The sequence below is a fragment of the Glycine soja genome, chromosome 2 (genome assembly GCF_004193775.1).
Source record: "Glycine soja cultivar W05 chromosome 2, ASM419377v2, whole genome shotgun sequence".
Taxonomy (NCBI): Eukaryota; Viridiplantae; Streptophyta; class Magnoliopsida; order Fabales; family Fabaceae; genus Glycine; species Glycine soja.
Genome location: NC_041003.1, coordinates 44,897,426 through 44,913,110, shown reverse-complemented (window position 1 = coordinate 44,913,110; position 15,685 = coordinate 44,897,426). Strand labels below are relative to the sequence as shown.

At 33.2% G+C, this 15,685-nt stretch overlaps 2 protein-coding genes across 3 annotated transcripts; one reads left to right on the top strand and one right to left on the bottom strand.

Moving 5' to 3' along the window:
• Nucleotides 1–271: 271 nt before the first annotated feature.
• Nucleotides 272–3,216, bottom strand: LOC114397553 (2-hydroxyacyl-CoA lyase-like). Its single transcript, XM_028359641.1, has 2 exons — nucleotides 1,601–3,216; nucleotides 272–808 (listed from the first exon to the last, which is right to left on the bottom strand). The coding sequence occupies exons 1-2, from the start codon at nucleotides 2,984–2,986 to the stop codon at nucleotides 494–496; spliced, it is 1,701 nt and encodes a 566-aa protein (XP_028215442.1). The 5' UTR covers nucleotides 2,987–3,216; the 3' UTR covers nucleotides 272–493.
• Nucleotides 3,217–11,594: 8,378 nt separating this feature from the next.
• LOC114397539 (CBS domain-containing protein CBSX3, mitochondrial-like) lies at nucleotides 11,595–15,062 on the top strand. 2 transcript variants are annotated; one of them, XM_028359628.1, is made up of 7 exons: nucleotides 11,613–11,742; nucleotides 11,971–12,129; nucleotides 12,640–12,906; nucleotides 13,007–13,088; nucleotides 14,058–14,131; nucleotides 14,362–14,422; nucleotides 14,699–15,062. In XM_028359628.1, exons 3-7 carry the CDS (start codon nucleotides 12,649–12,651, stop codon nucleotides 14,839–14,841), a joined length of 618 nt encoding a protein of 205 aa, XP_028215429.1. In that variant the 5' UTR covers nucleotides 11,613–11,742; nucleotides 11,971–12,129; nucleotides 12,640–12,648; the 3' UTR covers nucleotides 14,842–15,062. The 2 variants fall into 2 exon arrangements, with proteins under 2 accessions (XP_028215423.1, XP_028215429.1); XM_028359622.1 differs by lacking the exon at nucleotides 11,971–12,129 and having other exon boundaries at nucleotides 11,595–11,742.
• The last annotated feature ends 623 nt before the right edge of the window (nucleotides 15,063–15,685 follow it).

Genomic DNA, 15,685 nt, shown 5'->3' with positions numbered 1-15,685 from the left:
GTTCATCTTAAGGCCACTGGCTTACAAAAATTGGAATGTGGTTTAGGGTTCAGGTTTCAATCAAAGATTTAGGATTCTAAGTGTGATTTCAATCAAAGGTTTAGGTTCAATCAGTAGTTTCAATTGGAATCCAACTTTCTTCCAAGATTTTACAGAATCAATCTGTTGAATATTATGAAATTAACCCATTGGTTGTTTAATAATTTCTTCACCTTTAAAAAAACAACTTAAACAAAACCACAAAAAGCCATGTCAGATAATGAGGTGGCTATGGTACAAATGTTAAATTACTATTTATCCACATAAGAAGGATACTGAAACCCTTATGGTAAAGAGAATTTACTATGTTGAAGTTAAAAATATATTTCGTGATGGCTATGCTGCACCAGATAATTCAAGCATAAAAAGCCATAGGAGTACAATTTGCATTATTTGAAACCAAAAAGAAAATGATGTGAAAGGATGTTATAGAGCATTAGGCAACTAATGGGAATCAATTCTTATGTTGCATCCTCCCACTCTCTGAACCAGCATAGGGATCAATCACAACATTTACTACGGCTGGTTTCCGAGCAGAGAAGGATTCTGAAAGAGCAGACTTTAGTTCATCAGGCGTCCCAACAAGATAGCCCTTTCCACCAAAAGCTTCTATCAAAGCATGGTATCCTGCATTTGGGACAAAATCTGTGGGGGCAGGATCATCTTTGTGAGGTCCATCTATCTCCTCTGGGTGTCTACGGTCACCACCATATACGCCACCATTGTTGAAAACAATCACGACCACAGGCAGCTGGTACCGTACCAACGTCTAGATAAAAGATAGATAACAGATATATAATGTGTCACACGGAATGCTTGAAATCAGAAAATTAATTGCAGCAGTAACAACAAATGAAAGCAAAAACATATGGAACCATATGGTCATATTAATGGAGAGAATTTACATACACATATAGTAACAAAAGTATTTTATAAACTCAAAAATAAATCGTTTAACAAAATTGAATTTCTCAAAGTGTTAAACAAGAAATCCAGTTAGATAAACTAAAATCCACAAGCACTACACTGTCAAACTCGAAGAAACTTATTTTCCCAGTTCAGGCTAGAACAAGAGATATAAAAAAATTTCAAGTCTTTGGGAAAAGATAAGACCGGAAACAGCAATACTTCATAATCACAACAAACAAGTACAATAAAAACTTGTTTAGAAGTTCTCATAAGCCAAAAAAATGTACGTATCTCATATTCTACTGTTAAGCAAGCCCAATGCATCATGAGAATTGAGATACTCTCTCATCCACTTGGGTTTTTAGTCTCTCATCCACATACATAGATAATGGGCACTGGGATACTATTGTTTTGTCTAATGCATGCTGAACCACTTTTTAAAATGTCAAGGACAAGAAGGCAAATCTATTTACACCTTCATGAACATCATCCTAAAATATATTCCAACAGAAGGAAAATATGTCATGTCAATTCCAGGACTAGATTCAGTTTGCATAGGACAGCAACAGGAATATAAACGAAAATGTCACACACACATTGCACAAATACAGCTAAGAAGTTATTATGCACAAGGCATAAGTCAAGAATGTACCTCAACTTCCATAGCACTAAACCCAAATCCAGAATCTCCTTCAACTGCAACCACGAGCCGCCCGGGCTCAGCAACCGCAGCAGCAATGCAGTAACCAAGACCAACCCCCATGGTCCCCCACGTGCCAGCATCCAACCTCGTCCGGGGCTCAGTCTGAACCAACACAGACCTTCCCACATCCATGGTATTCGCCCCTTCCGAAACCACAATGGGAGCAGGGCTCCCCAAACCCGCAATGGCATCCCTTATAATCCTCATGGGCGTCAAGAAATTAAACGGCACAACGTCCTTCTTCAGCTGAACCTCCATCTTCGCCACATTGTCCTTCGCCTTGTTCGAAATCGCCTCCACCCAGGGATGCGTGCTCCCCAAGCAAAACGGATCGTCCTTAATCTCCTTGTTCAAAACCTCAATCACGTGCTTAGCATCACCAATTAACCCTAAATGAGGCTTCCTCAGCTCAATTTCCTCTTCACTCACATCCACCAAGATGAATTTCACGTCCTTCGACCATTTTGGTGGCTCACCGAAGTGTAGAAGCCAGTTGAGTCTCGCTCCAACAACAAGCGCCACGTCACACTTCCCAATCGCGAGTGACCTTGCTGCAGTAGCCGCAAGCTCGTGATTATCTGGTAAAATTCCTTTACCCATCGGAGTTGGGAGAAACGGAATCCCAGTCGAATTCACCAGCTTCGTAAGCACGTGCTCCGCACGTGCATACGCCGCTCCTTTTCCGAACACTATCAACGGCCTCTCCGCGTGTCTGAGAAGAGAAACCGCTTGTTCAATCTTTGAATTGAAAAGAGGAGGTTCGGGTTTAGGATTGGAAATCGAACGGTTATTTTCTGCTTCGGATAAGAGTTTCTCTGCTTCGGACTCGGAGATTTTTTGATGTAAGACGTCGGTGGGGAGATCTAAGTAGCAGCCACCGGGCCGGGCCGATTGGGCCCAATCGAGAACCTGGGCCACGCGGGCCGGGATTTCGGAGATATGCGAGGCTTTGACGGAGAGTTTGGTGAAGGGTTTGGTGGCTTCGATCTGGTTGAGTTCTTGAAAATCGCCGCGGCCGACGTCGTTTTGGTCGCAGGAGCCGGAGATCATGACGGTGGGCCAGGTGTTGACGGAGGCGTTGGAGAGGCCGGCGAGGCCGTGGACGCAGCCGGGGCCGGAGACGGTGAGGAACACGCCGGGGCGGCCGGTGAGGTAGCCGTAGGCGGAGGCGGCGTAGCCCGCGGACTGCTCGTTGTGAAAAGCAATGAATCTGACACCGAGCGAGACGGCGCGGTTGGCCAGCGACGTCACCGGAATCCCCACCACGCCGAACATGTGCTGCACACCGAAGCGGACCAGCGACTTGGCCGCGAGAACGTTGCCATCTATCTCCATTGAAAAGCTTCGAGTGTTTCTGATTTTGGAGACTTACGTGGAAACTGATAGGACTTACTATTGTTCTGTGGAATTGTGATTTGGCTTTTGAGTTGGGATCTGTATTTATATATATGAGTTTCGAATTGGAACAGCACGATGCTGAATTAGGACTTAGGATAGGAGCAAGAGGAAGCACGCTTTGGTTCCACCGAACCCACTCAGATAAGTGATTCTCAGATAAGTGATAACCAAAACCAAACTGTGTTAGAAAATTATAATAGTATGAAAATCTTGCAAAATATTTACACACGTGTATGATGAGATGTCACTGTCCGTGATAAGAAAAAAAATTAAGTATGGATTTTTTTATTACAATATAATTTAATTACTACTATTTTAGTCTTTTAAATCATTTAATTTTATTCTCTTAAATGTTCAACTTAATTCTCTAATTATTATTGTTATTGTATTTTTATGGTGATTTTCAATTTATCTTAACATGATTTTAATAAATAAATGAAGTACTATTTATTAATTGTTTTAATGATGTCTTTGAAAATATTATTGAGAAACTAGATAATAATTACTAAAAACCATTATTGAGGGACAACTGCAGTAATTTTTAATGCGTCCTTGACGTGGTTTTTAATATATAAAAAAATCTATATTATGTTTTTAATTGATATCCTAACAAGATCGTAGTTTCTCCCTTTTTTTTTTGCTGTAATCGTAGTTTCTCCCTAATTGTTTGTACAATTGTATTGTATAGATTGAAGGAGGCTAAAATAATAATAAAAATATTAAGCACAATTTATTCCTTGTATCTAGAGTGAATGACAAACTAGCCCTTAAAAGAAGCAAAATTGTTCTTTGCAATTCAACACGTGCAATCATTTGGCATGCATGACTGCGATAATTGATACAACGTGTAGTAACTTGATTTGCTTGTGAGTCTAAATTTATAATAGAATTTAAAATATTTAGAAATTATCATCTTTGATTAATTTGGTTTTCAAAATTTGTAAATATTTTTTTATTTTATCATAATTATGAAAAAAATAAAAATCAAAATAATTATTTTTTAGAAATATTAAAGACTAAAATATTTTTTTATAACTTTAAGAATAAAATCGATTAGTATATTTTTTTGTGTGAAAAAAGTTTACCATTTTGGAAATTAACTTGATATTTTAATATTATTTACTGTATTTATTGAATGACACGTTAACACTTAAAAAAGAAGCAAAATTGTTCTTTAGCCATTCCGCTGAGTCCAGCTCTCCACCAGTTACACCCTGGTCATCCTCAGCCACCAATGGGTCATGACAGAAGTACAACTACTTACTTTTTGTCTCATAAATTATGTACGGAATTAAATGGTGTTTCTTTTTTCTGTGTTTTTTTTTTCTCTCACAAAAATTTGATTAGGGGGACTAAACTAATAGACAAACTCTTCTTTGCCAATCATTGTCACTCGCTTCTCCCCTTTGTGAAATCAAATGCTAACAGCCAGGCAACACTTCCTTTTAATTTTTTTATTACACATAAGCAATGATTTTTTTTTAATTGTATGTTTAACTTTATGGTTACCAATTTTTTTAAATTACAACGTATTTTAACTTTTAGTCAACTAAATTATAAGTGTTTTGGATTAATTTTTAAGTTGATTAAACTTTAACACACTCTCTACATTATCTCTACTCTCTATACATGTTTTCAAACAAAATATATTGAATATGTCTTTTGATTGACCAGTAGATAATCAATCACTCAGATATACTTGTTTCACTCATTTAACCACTATTTAATACTAAGGAATCTTCAACCTTATGCTTAATCCTTTAAACTATTTTACTACTTTATTAAGCTCAAAGTTTACTTCAAAGTCGAGTACTTTCATATGATCACTCTCGTAATGCAGTTGAGCATGAGCATCACTATTGCTATTGAGTTATTGAAGAACTAGATCTCAAGTTAACATCTTATATTTTCTTAAATTTAAATGTTGTCAAGCTTTGAATAAACCATACCTAGTGTTTTATATTCACAATGAGCATATAGGAACTTGCACATTTCCTTGTAAGCTAAGCGTTGGAGAATATACAAGCTCCACATACATAGGAAAAAATAGAGAAAAATGTATATAAGTTGGGATAGTATATTAAGTCTAGAGTTTTTAGATAATATGATACCTCTCATACTAAAATATTGGCCTCAACCACATTCTCTTATTGAGTCAATAAGTCTATCTTAAATTTATTATTAGATTACTTACCATACATAATATTTACGTATCAAGTCAAATAATATTGGATATAAATAAGTGTATTAGAAAAAAAATAAAAGTTTCATGTAAAAGTAAAAAATAATCCACATCATATAAGCCTAATAACTTTTAAATTTGAATTTGACTCTAACTTATATTTTATAAAAATGAATCATTCAATAGTACTTTGTTATTTGTTGATAAAAAAAAGTTCATAAAATCTTGAAAATAATTTTACAGAAAAAAGTAGGAAAAACACTTATTTTTTTAAGAGAAATATATGTTAATTATGACCTTAAAAAATTATTAGATTAAATATTTTTTTATTTTGATCAAATTAATTTAAAGATACCTGAATTATTTAGTAATTTTTATTAGGTTCTTAAATTATTTTTTTAATTGAGTCTCTTGAATTCCTGTTTATTTTTTAATCAGGTCTGTACTGAGACCTAATTAAAAAAATTCAAGGACTTAATTAAAAAAAACTAATTTAGTGATGTATTTAACATTGACTAATAGTTTAAATTTAATTCAAAATTTACAAGTCTCTACAACCTATAATTCTTTCTTTTGCATGTCAGTATTCACACTTTTGTAGATTGAAAATAATGAAAATACTAAGTTTAGGACCTGCAGAACTGCAAAGGTGAGAGTACTTGATTGTAGAGTTAAAAATATTAGTCCGTAGAGAATTGAGAATTAGTAGTTTTAATTGAATATCTAAATTATGTCAAATTTCAAATAAGTTTCAGAAACTTTTTTTTAAATGGTCCCTTCAACTTATATTTATTTTTTTAATTAGGTCTCAAGCATAGAGCTAATTAAAAAAATACAAGTGCATGACCCAGTTAAAAAAAATAGTCCAGACACCTAATTAAATTTTGCCAAATAATTTATGAACTTGCAAATTAATTTAAGTTTTTTATTTTTATTTATCAATTTCAAAAGAAAAAATTTATTTATCCGTTACTTTTAAGTTTCAAATTATTATTAATTACTATATTCTCAATCATCTCTTATAAAAGAATATAGTTTGTGAAATATATAACTGATAATAAATTAGTAACTATGAATAATTTCAATATAAAGGAAGTAAATAATTATTTTTAATTTATGTATAACTTCTTCTTTTTTTTACCATTATGTATAATAATTTTAAAAAATAAATACAAAAATATTTTTGTGACGGAATAATTACATAATATAAAATACTTAAAACATATATTTCGTGAATCAAATTAATTGGGTTACCTAATTATTAGGAGAGAAAAAAACGTAACCAGTGTCATTTTGCTGACCCATATGGGGACTACCCTTCCCCACTAAAAGACAAAGGTTCACAGGTTTAGGTGTCCAGATGAACCGAATCACGACCAGCAGCAGCCATCGCAAATATTTATTTGCATCGATAAGTGTTTTTTTTTCCTTTTATAGGATTATGTTTTAGTTAATCTAATTCGAATTGGGTACAATTATTACAGATTGAAATTTTGATAAGTGTTTTTTAAAGATTATATTACTAACCTTTCGGAAAAGTTTATTTGAAAAAAAAATACTCCTTTTTATTTTATTTATACACTGAAATTGGACATTTTTTCCGGCATAGGTTTTGTACATTATATTTTTAGATTATTATGGTTTGAAAACCTTAAGCGGCATTGGTTAAGAAATTTTGTATGATATACATACTTTATTGTGCACATTGATAAATGCATATTAATAGTATAAATTTATAGCTTTTCTGTCTCTAAATTATAAATTTTAGCTTTTTTAACTTTATTTTAATGTATTATTGCATATTTTTATTATTTTACATTTATAAGTTAGTATTTATTTTATTATTAATTTGTGTAAAATTTTCATAGTTTGACTTTGAGGGTCAACATTGGGCACTATTAAGATAGAAAGTTATTGTTTTAAGAATCTTAAGCATTGAATTGTTACATCAAGCACCAAGTAGCTGAATTAGACATTATTTAGATGTCATTTTTTTACGATAAAAATGTTGATGTTATTAATCGGTAGAAACAATAGTGTTTACATCACAAGATATGATTTGGTCCAATTGGCGAGGGACCTCTTCCAACCAGCATTAATCTAAATAAACAAAAGCCAAATTAGCTAGGCAATGGGCTGCAATGTTTCCCACTTCTCTTGGTGAAGAGAAGCTTATCCCTAAAAGGATCACGAAAAAGTCTTCTACAATCATCGACTAGTCCATGGAATAACTGCCTACCACGATCCTCTTTGTTTCTCCAACAATGATAGAGATTCAAATAGTATGTTTTGTATTGAATCCCAGTTGGGCACAATTTGTTTGCTTTTAAGATCATCCACCTGAATGTTGCAACTTCTAGTTCTCTAATCTCTATACCAGCCTCAAGCCAAAATGTAGCATCTCTAATGGCTTGCCCAAGGGAGTCCCAAGCAATCATCCCTTACCTTGTACCTCCATTCCTCCTAACAAATGTATCAAAATTAAAGTTGTAGTTACCTTGTTGGGGAGTTAACCACACCTTTGTGTTTTGGGCCACTGGGGTGGGGTCTACACAATCCTAGTAGCTTTTGATTTCCTCAAGTTAGAGAACATTTTACCTAAAATCTGTTCACATTCCATGGTTCTGCCATTGAACACCACCTGGTTTCTTGATGCCCATATTGCCTAGGCTAGAGTCACTAACATGTCTTTTGTCTCTTCCTCTACATTCTTCGTCCAAAACGAAAAATCACTCATTGAAATCAACCAAATTTCCCTTGATTGATGTGCATCCCCAGTGGGGACGCAAACCATATCCATTGCATAACATCTTTGATTTTTAACTTCTTTTCGGCTTTCACATTACGACACTTCATGCGGTGTCACTTTACTCAACATCCTTGTTGATCAAAACCCTCCACCTATTAGAATCCTCCGTAGGTTGCCTTTTCCGAGACCTCGAAAACCAGATCTGTCTACTTTCAGGATCAATGAATAACCCAACAAATCAACACAAGACTTTTCAGTGTATTTTGTCCTTACTCACACGCTTTACAAGAAACTTCCCATAAGTTATCTTCAACTGTACAATCTCATACCTACACGGCTAGATTCCTTTCTTTCCGATGTGATTCGTTGGGGTGTTACATGTCCACTAGCTTCCACCTAATTCGTCCTTGAACCACATCATACTGAGAGAGAGGTTTACTCTGATACCATTTCTAACATCCTTGATTTTTACTTCTTGGCAGCTTTCACACTATGACACTTCACGCGGTAGCACTTCACTCAACATCCTTGTTAGTTAGAACCATCCACTTGTTAGAACCCTTCGTAGGTAGCCTTTTCGAGACCTTGAAAATCATCTCTGCCTGCTTCTAGGATCAATGACTGACCCCACAAACCAAAACAATAATTTTTAGCATGTTTTGTTCTCACTCGCACATTTTTCGAGAAATTTTCCAAAAGGTTATCCATCCCATAACTACTACAAGCCAAGCACACATAACTATGAAGTTCTTAAGTGATGGACTATAAAAAAGTATATGCATCTTCCCATAACTACTACAAGCCAAGCACACATAACTATGAAGTTCTTAAGTGATGGACTATAAAAAAGTATATGCATCTTGATGGTATAGGTAGTACTAATTAATTATTTGAAGTCATCCTTAACTAGATAGTCTCATACATGTACAGCCTTTGAATCTCTCTCATTCTAGTGTGTTTTGATCGGGGTGTTGCATGCCCACCAACTTCCTCCTGGTTCAATTAAGGATGTTATAAATGGTATTAGAGCAAACCTCTCTCCCAGTATGATGTGGTTTGAGCATGAACCGGGAGAAAGCTAGTGGGCATGTAACACCTCGATTGAATCACACCAGAATGAGAGAGATTTAGAGGTTGTACAGCTATGAGACTGTACAGTTGAGGATAACTTAAAAGAATTAATTAGTACTACCTATACCATCAAGATGCATCTACTTTTATGTAGTCCATCACTTGAAAACTTCATAGTTAAGCATGCTTGACTTGGAGTAGTTATGTGATGAATGACATTCTAGGAAGATTCTTGTAAAGCGTGTGAGTGAAGACAAAACATGTTGAAAAGTCTTGTGTTGGTTTGTAGGATCAATCATTGATCCTGGAAGCAGGTAGAGTTGTATATCAATGAACTTCTATGAAATGGTTTCACGAGTTTAGCTAATTGTCTAAATCATGGGATATCATTGAGAAATAGGAATCTCTGTTATCAAAAGATTTCCTGTGATTCTTTCTATGAAGGGTTTTGACCGATGGAAGGTTTTAACCAAAAAGGAGTTGAGTGCAGTGCCACCGTGTGAAATATCGTAATGTGAGAGTCGCTAAGAAGTCAACAACCAAAGATGTTACACGTTGCACCAAAGGACACATAACCAAAGCATGCATTAAGTCTTCCTCCTCACTACCACATCTTGAGCACATGTGATCGTCAAGGATTTTCCTCTTTAGAAGGTTGTTATGTGTTGGTAGAATCTAAGAACATGCTCTTCAAATAAAGTTTTTGCACTTTGGAAGAGCATTTCCTTTCCAAACCAAGCTTCATATTTTCGTGGGGCCATTAGAGCCTGACTTAACTGGGCTAAATCTAGTTTGTGCAATATGGTAGCCTGAACGAATCGTGTATATACCATCATTGGAGTGTTTCCATGCCAACCAATCATCGCAGTAGCTAATTTTGAGGGGAAGTGCTTTAATATGGCCAACTACTTCCATAGGGAATATATTGTCGACAAGATCCACATTCCACTTCCCAACTTCATCTCACATCTAGGACTGTGATATGTCCTAGATTTATGTGTATCCAAGAATATAATATTTGATATATAAGTTCTTTAAGTTTTTTTTTTCTATTTAAAGAAGAAGAATTTCTGTATTCACAAAAATAAAAAGAATTTCTTTTTATTTTTGAAGAAGAAAACTTAAAATAATAATTATTTTGGAATAATTTTTTTGCTTACATGACAATTATAATGAAACAAATGGAATAATACTTCATTCATCTTATAATAATAGTTGTGTAAGAAGTAGAAAAATTATCTCAAAATAATTGTCATTTTAATTTTTTAGTGTAACATTAATTATTATTTTTTAATTTATATGTCTTATAATATTAATGATATGGACTAAAAAAATGAATTAATAATAATAAGATTAATTTTGTAAAAATATTATTCTTTTCCACTTTTTTTATTGATATTTCTTAATTTGTGTAAAACAATTTAGAACAACAATATAATATAATGAAAGAAGTAATAAAAATGGGAGAAGGCTACAAGATAACACATATTTCTAACCAAAATTACGAGTTTTGTCTTATTTCCTTGCAAATCTGTGCATATTAGAGTGAAAGTTTTTGGCCATGGGATTCACCTACTCTCTTTCGTCTCTAATTATGAAATTCTTTTAAAAAAATTATTTATTATTTTTTAAAAAATATTTTCTAATTTTTAGGTATATTAATAATTTTTCTCCTATATACCCTTAATCAAGTGTTCTTTCTCCAAATATTAATAAAAATTAATTAAATATGATAATACAAATAATTGATATATTTAATATAATTAATTAAATTAATTATTTTTTTAAAGAGATAGAAATTAGTTAAAATAATTTTTTAATTAAAGATAGAAGAAATATTTTTTATAACTATATTAGCCGACCTGAATTAGTTAAAAAAAATCTTATATTCAAGAATCCGATAAAATATAAACCAATTTATAAGTTTTATTCTTTGCATTTAATAAAACGTATTTAGGATTCACTTAAACATAAAATACATGAAAGTACGTGAATTGTATTAACTTAAAAAAAAATGAAGATTCCCGGTAAGTTTTAATAACAAATTAGCACACAACATTAATGTTAGGTAACAGATAAGATCGTGTAATAAATCATAAACACATCTTTTTCATTCTCTCTTCAATGATTTTGCTGTAAGAAATAATTTCTTCTTTTTCGTTTTTAGTAAAGTTAATAATCTAAGATTTGAATCTTTATAGAGATTAAAACATTTTAAGCTAATTATACATGTTGTATTTCTAATTTAATTAGACATATATAATCCACTTACTAATAAGTAAAAAGTTCATTACTAACATAATTTTTTTTAAATCTGAAGATTCTCAAATATTTAAAAGTTAAACATAATCAGATATACAACACTAACAATTGGGTAACACATGAGATAGGGTGTCAGCATCACTCACTCACTCACACCTAATTGCAAATTGCAATAATTATAATAACTAGACATAATAATAATAATAAAAATAATAATAATATGGATAATGTCATGATCCAAAAGTATAGTGGGGCCCCACTCTCACGGTTATTGTGAGAGATTTTTAGGAACAAGTCAAGTGTTATCAGTGTCCTACGAGTGTAGGGCTCAGCTCAGCCATATTCTATCTCCACGCCGCTAACTCTCTCTCACACTCAGTCTCTGTGTCTCTCTCTCTTTCACACCCTTCACTTTACTCTCTCTCTCTGGTATTCTCCTTTTTCCTCTGATCTATGTACTTTCTTTTGTTTGAGCTCTGTAAATGAAGGATCTGAATAGTTGATATGTGTTGTTTTGAGTAATCATGAATAAAGTCTAAGTGTCCACGTCTCACCTGTCTAAATTTAATTAATAAGGGATACCTTGAAATGAAAATGAAGGTTCTTTCATGGATTTAGTTTTAGTTAACGTTGTGTTATTGATGCTGATGTGTGTAGGGTCGTGTTGTGGTTAACTGTGTTGATTGATTTGGTTTCTGGGGGACCAGTTTGGTTTTTGGTTTTGGTAAGCTTTTATATATATATATATACATCCAATCCATGATGAGCCTTTGGTGATCTAAAGAAGCAAATCTGAATAGAGAGGAGAGAGCAGAGGTGAGAGTGTGATTCAGTTTTCACTGTTCATTTTTTTGGATTCGATCTGTAGATTCTGCTTTTGTTTCATTGCTTTTTTTATAAAAAAAAATAATTATTTTGACATACTTTCAGCTTCGGATACTTGTGACTTGAAAGGTGATTGGATGCTCTTCTCTGGCATGTCTCAGTTTTCATGTTTGAGATTCTTTTTGTTCTTCTTTGAATTAGTGAAGTTGAGTAAATCAAATGGTTTCTATGATTTGATCCAATTGTTTTTTTAATTGGACAAGAGAATGATTTGGTTCTCCTTTTGAACTTTGAAGATGCAGTCCTGAATCTAATTGAAGCAATTGATTCTGTCTGTGACTCCAAAACTAATTCTAAAGTACCTTTCAGTATGCATGTACTTAGATCCTGTCCAATTCTTTGCAGAGTGCTTGCTCATCACTTTTTTCCCATAAATCTTTGCATTCATAGACTTGAGACTAATTAAATTGCAAATTCTGATATGTGCTATCTGGTTATTAGACAGCTAAAATGCAAGGAGGAATGAGATCATTTTTGTCACATGGGAATGTCATTAGAAATGCTGTTCTACAACGCGTGCGCATGGTGAACCCCCTGCTACAGACAATTGCCTCTTCGCGGTTTGAATCTGTTACGCCTGCTCGCATCGAGGAGCATGGTTTTGAGAGCACCACAATTTCAGACATCTTGAATGATAAAGGCAAGGGTGCTGATGGCTCCTGGCTTTGGTGCACCACAGATGATACTGTTTACGATGCTGTTAAATCAGTAATGGATATTTGATTTTGTTTTCAATTTTTGTATTGCAGTAAATCTGTAGGTGTTTATACAGGATTGATGAAAATTGCTGCATTGACCTCCATTGCAGATGACCCAAAACAATGTTGGAGCTTTGGTTGTTGTGAAATCTGACGCGAATAAGGCAATTGCAGGAATTATTACTGAAAGAGGTACCTGAAAAAATAAGGATGTAAATATTTTGTTTTGGGTACTGTGATATATTGTCTAATGGATAATTTGGTTTTATTTACAAAAATATTGGCTTATGCCATTAAAAATTGTGCTTATCTATTAGGTGTACTAAATGTCTAAATCATATTGAAATTGATTTTTGGATCTTTACTTGGATCAAGAACATTGAATTATGAAGTAATGACTTAACTTAATCAATAGTTGATGACCCTAAGGAATAATTTTATGAGTCCTTCTGAAGGGTGTTTAAAGTGACTTTTCCTCTTAGAATTAAGCGGCGTTTATTAAATGAATTTCTGTAAGGAATCAAAAGATGCATGTGCAATATCTTTTATGCTAGTATGTCCCTATAGAATTCTAAGGAAATGCAAAGTAGTGAATTTAAATGTTCGATGTTATAGAAACAAAGAAAGAGTGAGAAAAACTGCATTCTTATGCTCTTTCATCTCTTGCTCCCTATCCTTGCCATCTATGATCCCAAAATTCTATACAATCTTCGGGAACGAATTTCAGTAAGATAGTTCAACTCTACTACATGTTTTGCACAATCGAGCAACATATGCAAAATTGCATAACTGAACAAGCAAAATGAGATTGTCATGCTTGACACTGTTGGCATTTGGCACCCTGTAAATACAAGAAAGATGACAACAAGATGGGTGATATTAATCCAATGGTGCTATTGGCATTTGAGAATCTTTATCATGTGCTGTAAATACCTGCATGTGCTTTGACCAGAATAATATGATTTGTGTTGGGAAAGCAAAATTGGCTAACTAGCCAATGATCCTGAAAAAGACATACAATGTAGTGGAGGAAAATTGTGTGGGTTTTTATCAATATATTATTGGATGCAGTTAAATGGTCTAAATATCTACAGCACTGTAGGTTGATTATGTTTGTCCCTGGGTCATTTATGTTAACTATTTGGTCTTCTTTTCATCCAGATTACTTAAGAAAGATCATCGTGCAGGGAAGATCATCCAAGTCTACTAAGGTTGGAGATATTATGACTGAAGAGGTATATATCATTGGACTTTTTGTGTTTAGTTCAACTTATTTGGAGAAATAGTGGCTTATTTTTGCCAGCTTGCTGAAAGAGCTTTTGAGAAATGAAAAAATATTTTTTCATAATTAAGCTTTACCAAACTTGCTATTATTGTATAGGGAACCTGCAATTAAACTGTTCCCCTAGTTATTGGTTCCTCAATTCATGATATCTAAACTAAAATTCGAATGTCCTTGCTGCAGAACAAACTTATCACAGTCACCCCTGATACCAAAGTTCTGCAGGCTATGCAACTGATGACTGGTATGTGTGAGCTTTTACACTGTCAATTAATAAAAAATTATTATTGGTATGACTTCTGAGATAGTTACTATTATAAAAGTTAAACAAACTTATCATACATTCCGGTTTGTAATTGGATGACAATATAGAAAAACTTCACATTGTCAGCGCATGTATTATTCATTCTAAAAGATATCATATAACTCGACAATGATCATTATTATGATTTGAAACAAAGAGAGATGATATAAGCATGCTTGTAACTCATGTTTCTTCTCTTATTTTGGTATTTTTTAGACAATAGAATCAGGCACATCCCCGTGATTGATGAAAAAGGGATGATTGGCATGGTGTCCATTGGAGATGTGGTTCGTGCTGTGGTGCGTGAGCACCGACAAGAGGTCGAGCGCTTGAATGCTTTCATACAAGGTGGTTATTAGATAATGATGATGAAAAATTCTCAAGGGCACTCAAGCTAATTTGAATTATGTAATAAGCTTGAGTGCTTGTAAATATGTTATGGCCACAGAGCCTTCTTGTTTGCTTTCCTGTAATTTCAGTTTTATGGACATTAACCCGATGGAGTAGCAGCATGTTAATAATAACAACTGGATGCAGTTTGAATTTGTTTTGAATCATGTTTCACTAGTGAGTGCATGGACACAGTTTGCAAATGTTCACTTTTTTTTTTGTTTTTGCCGTATCAGGAAATTATGCTACAGTTGAAAATGCTACTTTTAGAAATATTATTACAAAAGTATTTAAAAAATATTCAGTTTGGTTAATTATGAAAAAGAACTTAGTTCAATTTTTTAGAGTAATTGTTTGATTGATTAGTTTGTTTTCTTGTACTATTTAGCATTTACTTTTATACTAGAAGATGAGTGATGCTGATGCATGTGTTATAGCCGCGAAGTTTTACCGTGGCAGTTGAAGGTTTAACGTAGCTCCTCTTTTATTTGGGCCTGAAGACTGAAATATGAGGGTTTGGGCAGAGTTAAATGAATTTAACTTTTCATATTAATTAATAAAAAAAATCATAACCTTCCTCCATTATACAAGAAAATTCAAAACTTTAATGATCTGAGAAAAGTCCATATTTTTCAATGAACATAAAACAATAATATAAACTAAAGAAATCATAATACTTTTAAACTACTACCGCATATTAATCTCTTTAATTTTTTTAATACAAAAAATAGAGAAATTAAACTAAATATTATAACTTTCAATAAAAAAACTGAAAAATTATATATATATATATATATATATATATATATATAT

What these genes read in the sequence shown, in the direction of transcription:
- LOC114397553 (XM_028359641.1), bottom strand. Translation starts at nt 2,986, where the DNA reads ATGGAGATAGATGGCAACGTTCTCGCGGCCAAGTCGCTGGTCCGCTTC. An exon ending in TTAGTGCTATGGAAGTTGAG is followed by an intron (nt 809 to 1,600) that starts GTACATTCTTGA and finishes TCTTTTATCTAG; the next exon opens with ACGTTGGTACGGTACCAGCT.
- LOC114397539 (XM_028359622.1), top strand. Translation starts at nt 12,649, where the DNA reads ATGCAAGGAGGAATGAGATCATTTTTGTCACATGGGAATGTCATTAGA. An exon ending in TTTACGATGCTGTTAAATCA is followed by an intron (nt 12,907 to 13,006) that starts GTAATGGATATT and finishes CCTCCATTGCAG; the next exon opens with ATGACCCAAAACAATGTTGG. An exon ending in GGCTATGCAACTGATGACTG is followed by an intron (nt 14,423 to 14,698) that starts GTATGTGTGAGC and finishes GGTATTTTTTAG; the next exon opens with ACAATAGAATCAGGCACATC.